This window comes from Bos grunniens, chromosome 15 (assembly GCF_055505025.1).
Source record: "Bos grunniens cultivar Pamir isolate PY7600 chromosome 15, Bosgru_T2T1.0, whole genome shotgun sequence".
NCBI classification, from domain to species: Eukaryota; Metazoa; Chordata; class Mammalia; order Artiodactyla; family Bovidae; genus Bos; species Bos grunniens.
The window spans coordinates 84,532,131-84,545,011 of record NC_141179.1 but is presented as its reverse complement, the minus strand read 5'-3'; the positions used below and the strand labels follow the sequence as shown (position 1 = coordinate 84,545,011).

Genomic DNA, 12,881 nt, shown 5'->3' with positions numbered 1-12,881 from the left:
GCTCTGAGACGGCTCAGCTCAGCCACGCCTCGGTTAACGTCAGTCTCAGTACCCTGAGGAGGAGGGGGTGGGCGGTGTGACTTAGCTCTCAGTACCCTGAGGAGGGGGGTGTGACTTAGCTCTCAGTACCCTGAGGAGGGGGGTGGTGTGACTTAGCTCTCAGTACCATGAGGAGGAGGGGCAGCCGGTGTGACTTAGCTCTCAGTACCCTGAGGAGGAGGGGCGTGGTCTCCCTTGGCCCCGCCCCACCCTGGGGGAGGGGGTGGAGGAAGCAGCCCGCCTCACAGGCCCTCAGGAGGAGGCCGCTTCGCACTGTCCCACCGAAGCAGCGAGGCGGGCGGGGTCAGCTCGGCGGTCCTGGCTGGGCCGCGCATCCCCCGCCCGGTGACCGCCAGGAAGGACCCAGGGGCCACGGCAGCAGGAGACACAGCAGACGCGGCCGTGAGAACCTCCATGAGAACCTCGGAGAGGCCGGCAGGGGTGGTGCGTGACCGGGACCCGGGAAGCGCGCGCAGACGCCTCGGGAGGCGGGGAGCTGCCGGAGCTGCTTACGGGGAGGAAGCCGCTTACCCAGTTGGGAGGTGTTGGTGAAGTAGATCAGCAGGGTGGACTTGAACTCCTCAAACACGATGATCTGCGGAGAGGCAAGGGTGCCCCTGAGACACACGCTCGGCCGAGGCCGGGTGGTGTGGGGCGAGCACGGCCCCGGGCGGGGAGAGGTGCAGAGCGGGAGGTCACCTCATTTAACCCGGGCTTGAGCCAGGGTCCCGGCACGTAAAGCGTTTCCTGGGGCCCGACGTTCCAGTAGCGCCCCAGGTTCTGTCCGTTGATGAAGACCACTCCTTTCGTCCAGCCCTGGAAGACATTGAAGCAGAGTTGCAAGACACACACACACACACCGGACGCAGAGTGCGGCCACGGCCACACTCAGCGCGCAGGCCCAGCTGCGGCCCTCGGGGGGCAGTGACCTGGAGACTGCGCTACTACCCTCGGCCCTGGCTCCCGCTCCGGGCCCCCAGGAGGGAGGCCCTGGTCCCACTCGCCTTCCATGCGCACCCGCCTCAGGGACAGGTACTGCCGTGTCCCCACTGCCGTTTCCCACCCCGCCCCACCCAGGACACAGGGCAGCAGGCAGCTTGGGCACGTTTCCTTGGCCTCCCTCCCCGCCCTGAGTCAACACCGGGAAGGGGCAGCCCCCCGGATGGCCGTGGGGTGGCGGTCTCCTGGGACGGAAGCTTGGCTGGGGACACAGCCAGGAAGACCACCACTCACCTGCAGGCTCATGAAGGTGTCCTTGGGTTGACTGCCGACTCTCAGGAGGGCAAGGAAGAATGCAGGGCCCACAGTGTGGAGAAAGCTGGGCTTCCAGATGTTGGGAAGTTTCCTAGGGAGAGTCAGCCCAGTGGACAGGTTACACGCTCCTTCACAGCATGTCAGCTGTGCCTTCGGAGGGCTGTCTCCTCTCTGCTGAGCCCAGTGTCCCCTCCCATGGCCCATTTGGGGTCCACAACGCAGCAATGAAACAGCAGACCAGGGCTGCAGAGTGGGGCAGTGACCACTCTGCCCTGGACAACTAGGAGACTTGGGGTCACTTCCTTCAGTGTTCTGGGTCTCTGCCTCTTGTGTGAACACAAACAGGTCCGGCTGGCTGGCCCCTGGTCTCCCCATCTGCGATCGGGCACCTAGAGCCAGTGGTCGGCACCCACCTCTGTGTGAATTTATTCTGCATCTCCAGGCTGTAGATTTTAAATTTTCTCAGTGGAGAACCGTTTAGATAAATGTTTCCAGTGAGACCTGCAGAAGAGGGAGAGAGGACACCGAGGCAGGGAAGCTGCAGAGAAGTGCCCCTAACCCCTGAAGGAGGATGGAGGAGGCCAGGGAGGATGGGGAGGATGGAGGAGGCCAGGGAGGACAGAGAAGGCCAGGGGAGGATGGGGAGGATGGAGGAGGATGGAGGAGGCCAGGGGAGGACGGAGGCCAGAGAGGATGGGGAGGATGGAGGAGGCCAGCAAGGATGGGGAGGACAGAGGAGGTCAGGGGAGGATGGGGAGGACGGAGGTGGCCAGGGAGGATGGGGAGGACGGAGGAGGCCAGGGAGGATAGAGGAGGCCAGGGGAGAACGGAGGAGGCCAGGGAGGATGGGGAGGACAGAGGAGGCCAAGGAGGATGGAGGAGACCAGGGGAGGATGGAGGAGGCCAGGGAGGATGGGGAGGACAGAGGAGGCCAGGGAGGATGGAGAGGACGGAGGAGGTCAAGGGAGGCTAGAGGAGGCCAGGGGAGGACGGAGGAGGCCAGGGAGGATGGGGAGGACAGAGGAGGCCGGGGAGGATGGAGGAGGCCAGGGAGGATGGGGAGGACAGAGGAGGCCGGGGAGGATGGAGGAGGCCAGAGGAGGATGGGGAGGAGGCCAGGGAGGATGGGGAGGCTGGAGGAGGCTGGAGGAGGCCAGGACACAGGCATGGGCCCCAGGGAGGGACCATCAGTGCTCCCAGGGCAGCACTCGGCCCACTCTGCTCTCCGAGGGCCTTTCTGCAGCCTCCTCCCGGAAGAGGCAGGGCAGTGCACGTGCTCAGTGCTGGGAGAGCACCTTAGGGGGAGCCTGGGGCAGGACATGGCCCTCCTCCCCTTGAAGCCCATTCCGTCATGCTCCCAGGCTGGGCCTCTCACTGACCGGGAGCCCCCGCCGCCTCCAAACCATGACCCGGGCCATGGCTGCGTGGGCCAGGGAAGTACCCCAGGTTGCCCTGGCGGCCCGTGGTCCTGGGCCCACCTTTCCTCTCCTGGTTCATGCTGGTCCCGGAGGCAAGCCGGCCTTGGTTCTCCACCAGGATCCGCAGCGTCAGGAACTCCTTGTAATGCTGCCCAACACACACCAGCTGGAGGGAGCCGCTCAGGCCTCTTCTGGAGACCACTGGGGCCCCCCCAAGACTGGGACGATCTCGGAAACTGGGGGCTGTCAGAGGGTGGTGCTTGGCACCCTAGACCTCAGCTCTGGGCCAGGCAAACCCTGCAGCTCCTCCTCCACCCTCCTCCCATACTGGGCCTGTCGAGAAATGAAAGTCCTTGAACATTCTACTGGAGACACTTCTGAGGCTGGTGCTCAACCCAGGGCTTTCTGAGCAGCAAACACCCAGGGTGGGACCATCCTGCCGCCCCAGGAGAAGTGCACAGCTTAGCCCTGCGGAGCCTCTGTGAGGGGCGAGCCCAGGGCCCCAGGGGGCTGGAACCATGGGGTATGTACATCGCTGGGAAGAGTCAGCTTCTGATGCGCGTCATCCAGGACTCCTATGTACTTGTCATCCAAAAACACCTGCCAAAGAGAGCGGGGAAGACTGTGGGGTGTGGACAAGGCAGGAGGGGTGAGGCACCAGGGCCCCAGGGGAGGACTAAGTCTGCCTCTGGGAAGGCGACACGCTGACACCGGTCCACAGAGAGGAACCCTGAAGGCGGATGAGCCCAGGGGTGTGAGGAGAGCCCTGAGCACCTACGGGGGCCACGGGCACTGGGGAGGGGGGCGGAGGGTGGCGGGCACCATGACGGACACCACGATGCACATGCCTACGAAGGGCCGGCAGGGGCTCCAGGGCAGAGACGCCGTGACTGTGTCCCCACCCCCCCCCCACTGCCCACCATGCTCTGTCTGCCCCCGACGCCCCCGCAAGGCTGCTCGAGCCCCACAGGACAGAGAAGGGCACACAAAGGGCACCGCAGAGGGTCTGAGTTAGGTCACAACTTTCCAAAAGGAGTCTGACTAGGAGACTGTAAAAATCAAAATCCACGAGTATCCAAAATGTCCATAGTACGCAGAACAAAGGATTCACATTTACGCATACTAGGGTCCCAAGATGAGAACTACAGGCTCGACAGTCACTGCTTGAGTGAGCACGGCTGAGTGACTAAAGCTTATCCTGCAGGAGTGGCAGCCGCAGTGCACACACAGTCCCAGCCCAGGTTTGAGGAGGACACAGCCCGCCCTGCGCCCGCAGGTGGGAGGAGCTGTTCCCAGACCCAGGACCACGACGGAGAGCGGTGGGGAGGGCCTGGGAGGGGGCAGTCAGGACGGGACTCGCCCTGGGGAAGGAACTCAGGGGGCCCCACGAGATGGGGACACAGTGAGCCCTCTGAGACAGGAAGGTCAGGAACGGGGTCTGATGGCTGTGCCGCAGAATTCTAAGACCGTGCGCGACGGCCTGGGTTTGCAAAGAGCAGCCAAGTGACGCGGCTCCACCAGGGAGACAAGGTGAGGGAGAGGCCTGGGCTCGGTGGGGTGGCCACAGCTTGGGTGCGGGGCTGGGGCTGTCGTTCCTCTAAGGAGCTCACGACGGGTTTGGACGTGTTGAGTCTGAGAAGTCACAGGAACGTACATCCAAGTGAAGACACGCATTCAGCAAACAGCAGGGAATGAGGGTCTGTGGCTAAGAGCTCACGATGAGTGCAGGGGGACACAGATCTTGGGATGACGGGACCACAATGGGCAGGAAGAGCCTGAAACAGCCCCTGCACAGAGTGCGCAGGAGGGCGCCCAGCGCCCAGCGCCCCTGTTTTCTGGGCAAGGTCACTGCACGTCTCTGCGGCTTCCTTGTTGGTAACAGGTACCTTAGATGGGTGTTTCGAGAACTAAACGCGCAGATCCGACCATGACGTGCCAAGGAAACATCTGGGGCCTCTGCCCGAGGCACGGGGTGGGGGGGGGTGGCGTCTGCGGCCCCTCCCAGGTATCCTCCAAGAGCGGCATCAAGTGCACTCAGGCTTCGGCGGGCAGCCCGCCGGGACACCCAGTGCCTTAGACCCATGGGAGCAGTGGCTGACATGTGAACACCAACCGTTTCACTGAAGGGATCAGGGGTAAGAAACAAGGGCGGTTTCCCACAGGTCAGGAAGAGGCCAGCCTGCTGTTCAGACGTTCAGCCACACAGCGGGGTCTCGGCAGCAGAGAACGGCACCCTCCGCCCGCCCCAGCCCCCTACCTGCCCCCGATCCTTCACATGCCCATCCGAGTTTAGGACGCCTCCTCTGGTGATGACGGTCTCGTAAAGTATATACCCAGCAGACTGGCCGCTACCTTCGTTCACGGACAGCTGTTCCATGGAGAGCGACCCCGTGGACCTCACGGGCTCCTGCAGAGCCAGGAGTGGAAACCAGGCTGAGGGGCCTCATCACAGGCCAGGAAGCTCAGGGAGCACGGGGCCAAGTGATCACCCTGTGATGACGAGTCTGCAGCAGCCGCTCGGCGCTTGGCAGTGACCAAGAGGGGCGGGGAGGGGGGTCCCCGAGGGAGGGGATGGATGTATTGGGCTCCCAGGTAGCTCAGCAGTGAAGAACCTGCCGGCAGTACGGAGACTCAGGAGGTTCCATCTCTGGGTCGGGAAGACCCCCTGGAGGAGGAAATGGCAACCCACTCCACTACTCTTGCCTGGAAAATCCCACGGACAGGGGAGCCTGACTGGCGACAGTCCACAGGTCGCAGAGTCAGACACGACTGAGCGACTCTGCAGTAATCTAGGTCTCCTAATCTGAACTGTAGAAGGGACTGAAACCGCGAAGACTGCTTTCTGCCCCCATGTTCATTCCTTCCCCCGCCGAGTCCTGAGCTCACGTCCATGAGCAGGGGACTCACGTCATCCTGGTGAATCAGGGTGTCCCACAGGGATATGAAGTGACCTGCGGCCAGGGGAGCGTACGTATCCTTAGGTCTGTGGTCTTGATGCTGGAAGCTGGGAACCCCTGCAAACCACAGGCAGGAGGCTGGCTCCTTCCCCAGCGCCGTCCAAGGGTGCAGCACCCTCTGCTGCCCCTGGCCAGCCTGCCCAGCACCACAGATGGTCCACGGGGGCAGGGACCGAAGGGAGGGAGTCCTCCTGCACCCAGAGGCCTGGCCTGGGCACCCTGTTTGTCAGAATCTTCTGAAAGCCAGCGGGGGAGCATGCGTGCTCAGATTCTGCCCCCTCTCCCGACTTCCACCTGGACACGCGCATCTTGTGGCTCTGGGGAGGGCCTGGACCCTCTGGTTTCCACCGACGGCGGGGCTGGGGGGACTGTCTCGTGCAGCCCGAGTCCCCAGCCCCTGAGGATAAAACGCACTGGGGCGAGCTGGACTCCCCCAAGGACCACGTCTGCACCCCGCCCCCCACAGCCCAGAGCCCTCTGGAGGGCGGGGCGGGTACCTGCGTCAGGGCGAAAAAACTCTTGAAATACGAGATACTCAGGTGTATAGCCTCCGTCCTCTGTCAGCAGCGCCCCATAGTCTGAGAAATAGAAACACATTCGTCACCTTCCCTAAAGAGGCCCAACTTCCGGGGGACTTTGGCAGCTGGTGCTGAGTCAAAGGGCCCTTCATGCAGCAGCTCTGGGAGGAAGGCCTTGAGGCAGGAAGGTGCCCGATGCCAGCTCCCTACACTCCCCCAGGAGGGACAGATGGCAACCCCGGGGGGTCAGGAGCCCAGGCTGGAGCCCAGCGCCGGGACCCGCTGGTTTCCAACCAGACCCCTTCCCCTCTCTCACCCTCGCTGCCTGCTTGGTCCCTGAGCAGAGTCGCAGACTGGGGGAGACCTAGTCATCAACACCCAACACCCGGGATAGGGGGATCAAGGGAATGGCTTTCACAGTGAGCCCGGAAGAACCAAGGCTTGTGGAGGGAATCTGAGTCAGTTGAGCTAAGGTGGAACCTAGAGCCTGTTACAGAGAGTGAAGTCAGTCAGAAGGAGAAAAATAGATCTCATATGTTAACGCACACACGTGGAACCTAGAGAAATGGTACCGATGAGCCTAGCCGCGGGAGGAACAGAGATGCAGACGCAGAGAACGGCCGTGCGGGCGTCCAGGCGGGCTGAGAGCCGCGTCTCCACAGACCCACAACCGTGGGTAGGACTATGGCTCGTGGGAAGGTGCGTCTCGCACCGGGAGCTCAGGCAGCACTGTATGCCCACCTGGAGGGTGGGCTGGGATGTAAGGATACCTGTGGCTGATTCATGCTGATGGATGGGGGGAAACCAACACAACACCGGAAAGCAGTCATCCGCCGATTAAAACTAAGATTTTTACAAAGGCTGCACAGTGGACGGACAGAGCTAAGCCACTAGCTTCTCTGCTTGCAAAGGACCCGACCCGAGACTGCAGAGGCGGGGCAGCCGTGGGCAGACGGCGCGGGACCGGCCGGGACTTGCCGTAGCTGGTGACCATAGGGAGGCGATGGCCGGGGAACGCGGCCCCGCCCATGAAGCCGAAGTTGGTGCCTCCGTGGAACATGTAGAAGTTGAGGGAGAACCTGAGCTTCAGCATCTCCCGGACACTCTCCATCAGCACTGCAGTGGGCGGGGAGGGGGGAGCGGAGCCTCGGTGACTTCAGGACTGAAGTGGGTCGTGGGGAGGGGGGAGGGGGAGGGAGGGGCCAGGCAAGAAGGGAGCGGACCCTCGGTGACGTCAGAACTGTCACCGGTGGGAGGCGGGGTAGGGGGGAAGCGAGGGGAGGGTTGGGGGGTGGGCAGGGGAGCGGAGCCTCCCTGACTTCAGGACCGCATGTGGGGGGGCGGGGGAGGGAGGGGGAGGGGGGACGAGGAGGGGGGGGAGGGACGAGGAGGCGGGGGAGGGAGGGGGCGCCCCGCGGTGCCATCAGGGCCCCCCGGGTCTGATCTCCCCAACGTCTCTGTCTCCGGGTGTCCAGCTCGTGCCTCTGAAGCACGGAGCGACCTGTGCGTATTGGTCTAAAATCACCGCCCCAGGAGCACGACCCTCCAGCCGCCTCCCGCCTGTGGCTCCTCCCGGAAGGCGGGGCTGCCAGAGGATCTGGGGCCCACAGCGCCCGCTCCCGGGTGGAGCCCCACTAGCTGTCCCTGAACTGCCTCCCATAACAGCTGGCTCTCTTGACTTTAGAGCTTCAGTCCAACAAAGTCACTCCAGACAGAATAATCACCAGATCACACTGACATGCGGGGAGACCCTCCCGTGTGGCTCAGACACAGCATGCTTACACAGCCCACAGACACGGACACGGACACGGACACGGACACACAGACAGACACACAGACACTGAGACACAGAGACAGACACACAGACAGACACAGACACACAGACACAGACACTGCACACAGGATCCGCCCGCCCCGTCAACCTCAGGGACCCTAATCAGTGGGCGGGAGAGTCCCGCCGACACCCACCCTCAGAGACGAACAGCGCGACATGCGACTCACTGTGCAAGTCCAGAGTGTTCCGAGGAGTGCCCCATCCGTCCAGAGACCTGGCGGTGTACACCGTCATCATGACCGGGCCCGGGCCCTGCGGAGGCAGAGAGCGGACGCATTCAAGCCGGCCATCACGCGGCCCGCCTCACCCGCACGCATCCTCACGGCCCCCGACTGCTCTCAGCACAGGCCCAGCCTGGCCTGCCTCTCATGGTCTCACTGTTCCAGCTTTGGAGAAATCTCTTCATCCCCCTGACCAACCCCAGGAGAGGTCTCGTAGGGAAGCACCTGACCCAGAGGAGGCACTGGAGATGTCAAGAACCAAGTGCCAGCAATGCAAGCCCAGCGAGAATCCCACACAATCCCCGGCTCCTGCTCCGCCCTTGCCCAGCCCGAGCCATCCCGAGGCCCTTCCACCACCCCAGCCTGAGCCATCCCGAGGCCCGAGGCCCTCCACCATCCCAGCCCAAGCCATCCTGAGGCCCTCCGCCATCCCAGTCCAAGCCATCCTGAGGCCCTCAATTGTCCCAGCCCGAGTCATCCCGAGGCCTGAGGCCCTCTGCCATCCCAGCCTGAGCCATACCAAGGCCCTCAATCGTCCCAGCCCTGAGCCATCCCAAGGCCCGAGGCCTTCTAGTGCCCCAGCCCGAGCCATCCAGAGGCCTTCCAGCGCCCCAGCCTGAGCCATCCTGAGGCCAGAGGCCCTCCTCCGTCCCAGGCCTTCAGGACCTACACGCTCCGCATTCAGGCTCACACACTCCATAGTTAAAGTCAACACTGCTCCTTCGAGCTCTGAAAGTTAATGCAGGCTTGGAATGTCTGCTCTCAGTGAGGGGACCCTAGCCCCCAGCCCCCCACAGCATTCACATTCCTGCCTAAGCTGATAAATGCTTCAAAGAAAGTAAGGCAAAAATAAGTAAACTAACAAAACCACTGCCAACTTCGTGACCACAAAATCACGTGACCTTTTCACTCATTTCTGCCTGGCATCCTGTAATTTAACATTTTAAAAATATTCTACTGAATTCCGGAGATAACGTGCTCTCTCCTTTAAGGCTGATTCAAGCCTCCCAGGTGGTGCTAGAGGAAAAGAACCGCCTGCCAATGCTGGAGAAACAAAAGTCACGGGTTCAGTCCCTGGGTCAGGAGGATCCATTGGAGGAGGGCATGGCAACCCACTCCAGTGTTCTTGCCTGGAGAACAGAGGAGCCTGGTGGGCCACAGAGTGGGGCACGACTGAGCACACGCACACAGATGGAGGCTGTGCGTCTTAAGTCCCTGCAGCTCCCTTCCTCCCAGCCCCACAGGACCCCCACAGTACAGATCCTCACGTCGGGAAGGGTCTGTTACCTGAGGGCTCTGGCCATCGCCCCATCCTTGGGTGGGCACTGATCCCTGCAGACACCCTGCCTTTTCAGGTGATGGTGAATTCATCACGAGACAGTATATTCCATTTCTGGAGAATTCAGATTGCAAGAAAGTACAACCCCTACATACAGCCAATAAAAGTTTTGTTATTCCTTTTACCCACTGAAATTAATTCTGTTCCCTAGTACCAGAAAGAATTTCCCCTTTTCCGTGAAAATGCTCCCAAATTTTGAAGACGCCACCAAATGAATCTTCCCCTAATGTGAGATTCACTCCCAATTCCTTCTTTCACTTGTTTTTTTTTTTGGTAGGAACATCTATATCATATTCTCTCAACAAACGTCACTTCAGCGATTCAGGGCTGTTTACCACCGGGCTCAGTTGTGCATCCCAGACCGCATTTGCCCTGTCGGCGCTTGTGCCCTCCTCCAGCGTCTCCCCGTTTCCCTGGCGCCCCGCAGCCGCTGCCGGCCACTCTGCGGCCGCCGTGGGAGTCTGCTGCTTTCTGCCGGGGACTCCACACCAAAGTGCCGCCACGGTCGTTATTAGTCTCTCACTGTCTGGCGTATCTGCCAGGCTCAGCGCTGTCCAGGCTCATCCATGGGGTCACAAATGACAGATTTCCTCCTTTTTAAAAGCTGAATGTTTTCCACTCGATACACGTGTCACTGTCTTCATCCGTTCATCCCTCCTTATACAACGGGCTTGCTTGCACACCGTGGCTGCCGTGAGGCGTGGTGCTGTGAACAGGCAGTACACGCAGCTCTTCAGGATGATAACTCTGTTTCCTCCCTGAACACCTACAGGCGAGCCTGCTGCATCAGAGCTGGTCCTATTCCCCACGAACCTCCACACAGACCTCCACAGTGGCTCTGAGGAGGTGCTTCTTTGCTATGGTCGAGCAGGTCTTAGGGCACAGTCCCCATGAGCCTTCAGAGCCGGGTGTTCGAGAACCCACTGTTCGGGTAGGAGTCCAGGAGTTAGGCATCAGGGGTGGCAAAGGCTGAGCTGGGGGTTGCCTCTGGTGGCCCAGCACTGTGTCGGGTGGAGTTCTCGGCAAGAGTGCGTCTCAGCCTTTCCAAACCACTCTGATGCATGTTCTCGTTCTTCCGCCCTGACCCTCTCCTCACCGGAGGAGTTCAGAGGGCAGGGAAAGAGCACGGGATCTGGAGGCAGGAGGACTGGGTTTGAACCTGGGTTATTCTGTTAAATGACCGACCACAGATGATCTCAAAGCAGAAATTTTCCCTTTCTGAATCATGGTTTCCTCACAGGCAAGCTAAGGATAGGACCAGTAGCTTCTTACACGTAAAGTAAGAGACAAACATTAAAAATGGGGGGGGGGTGTAAACTAAACGTATATATAAATATTCTCAGAGAATGTTTTCTTAGCTTGCGTTACCAGCTTTCTCCACACTTGCCTTGTTGACCACCTGTCTCTTACCACTAAAATGCAAGCTCCAAAGTGCTGACTTTGTAGGCTCCTTCCCTGCTTTATCCGCAAGGCCTTGACAAATAAACAGCTAACTGGCACGTTTGCTGCCCTTGTTCAGTTGCTAAGTCCTGTCCAACTCTTGTGACTCCATGGACTATAATCTCATCCAGGCAAGAAACTGGAGCGGGCGGCCATTTCCTTCCCCAGGGGATCTTCCTGACCTAGGGATCGAACCCACAACTTCTCCTAGGCAGGTAGATTCTTTACCACTGAGCACCTGGGAAGCCCAGCTGGCACACAGAAAGAAAGGAAGTGAAGTCGCTCAGTCGTGTCTGACCCTTTGCGACCCCACGGACTGTAGCCCACCAGGCTCCTCCGTCCATGGGGTTTTCCAGCAAGAGTACTGGACTGGGGTGCCATTTCCTTCTCCGGGGATCTTCCCGACCCAGGGATGGAACCTGGATCTTCCGCATTGCAGGCAGACGCTTTAGCATCTGAGCCACCAGGGAGGTGACAACCACCAGGGAAGAACTGGCCCCTAGCAAGTGCTGAAAACATTTACTGGCTGATTTATCTGATGAATAAACGAACTCAGTTTTAGGACGTTATTATAGTTAGGATATCATTTGTAACTGCTGAATCCCCACTTACTATCCCATATTCTTCCTCCACCACCATCACCATCACCACCATCATCACCACCAGCATCACCACCATCACCATCACCACCATCACCACCACCATCACCATCACCATTACCACCATCATCACCATCACCATCACCACCATCACCATCACCACCATCACCACCATCATCACCACCAGCATCACCACCGTCACCATCACCACCATCACCACCATCACCACCACCACCATCACCACCATCACCACCATCACCATCATATTCTGAGTGTCTGCTCTGCCCCAAGAGTTACATTCCCTCTCCATGTTTTCTCGGACTCCAGTCCTTGCAAATCTCTGTACTTCTTGTACCATTTCCCTTGTACAGACCAACAGCCCTTGGTGTTGGTCCAGTTGTTAAGTGGCTGGATACTCAGCCCTTTGTATCTTTGCACTCTTCTCTAAATCTTAGTTCTATCTTAGACTGAAGAAGGACAGAATCAGGGAGATAACTATTTTTTTAGAATTCCAGGCATTGTCTTGTCTTGATGGAAATTAGGAGAGTGTTCCCTTCATTCTAATACTGCAGAGCTTGGACAGGTGCAGAGTGAAGCATTCAGCCACTGATTTCTTTTGGTGGGAGAGATCTGTGCACCCTCTGATTCCCCCTAATGCTTCTATTGGAACCAGCACTTCCTACTGAATCCTGTTTATTTTTGTTTCTTGTCTTTCTCATTGGACCACAGGTAAATGTGAATGAGGCTATTCATTCAAAGGGTAAAAACTTTTGCAAACTGACTTTAGGTCCACTTTGGTTTAGAAATCTCAATAAAGGTAGAACGTTACCCATATTATCAGGCAGATTGCTATGGCAAAAAGTGACATCTGCTTAGCAAATTGCACCTGGAATGGGGAACAATGAGTGGTGTATAAACTCCTAGTGGGTGTCATGGCTTCCTGTGTGCAGGGTATCCTGAAACCAGAGGCTCTGTTGGCAGAGCCAGAAGCTCAGGCTATGGAGCCATGACCTGGGGCCCCAGCTGTTTCCTAGTGTTGCTCCCAAACTGGGGGGCGGGGGATGGTGGAGAGGGCATAGCACCTGGACTGTGGGGGGAGCAGAGCCCCGCCCTTAGTGAGGACACTCAGCGCTGAGGTGCGCTGGCTCTGCCATCCTGAACCCTCCTCGGGGCTGTGGGCCAGGCTTTGTGGGCACTTTGATGCAACTGCACCTCAAACCGCCCTCAGCAGGCATTTCCAGCGTGTAACAGAGCCAAGTTTT

At 59.5% G+C, this 12,881-nt stretch overlaps 1 protein-coding gene across 1 annotated transcript in view; it reads right to left on the bottom strand.

Annotated features, from left to right (window-relative positions):
• Positions 1-343: 343 nt before the first annotated feature.
• LOC147358912 (beta-galactosidase-1-like protein 2) overlaps positions 344-12,881 on the bottom strand; it is a 31,144-nt gene continuing 18,606 nt past the window's right edge. The window contains exons 10-20 of the mRNA XM_086338236.1: positions 8,188-8,272; positions 7,165-7,302; positions 6,166-6,246; positions 5,619-5,725; positions 4,969-5,118; positions 3,243-3,311; positions 2,772-2,859; positions 1,707-1,794; positions 1,273-1,384; positions 739-855; positions 344-634 (exon numbers count right to left, since the gene is read on the bottom strand). Coding sequence (XP_086194362.1) covers positions 344-634; positions 739-855; positions 1,273-1,384; positions 1,707-1,794; positions 2,772-2,859; positions 3,243-3,311; positions 4,969-5,118; positions 5,619-5,725; positions 6,166-6,246; positions 7,165-7,302; positions 8,188-8,272 — 1,326 coding nt within the window. The remainder of the gene's footprint in view (positions 635-738; positions 856-1,272; positions 1,385-1,706; positions 1,795-2,771; positions 2,860-3,242; positions 3,312-4,968; positions 5,119-5,618; positions 5,726-6,165; positions 6,247-7,164; positions 7,303-8,187; positions 8,273-12,881) is intronic.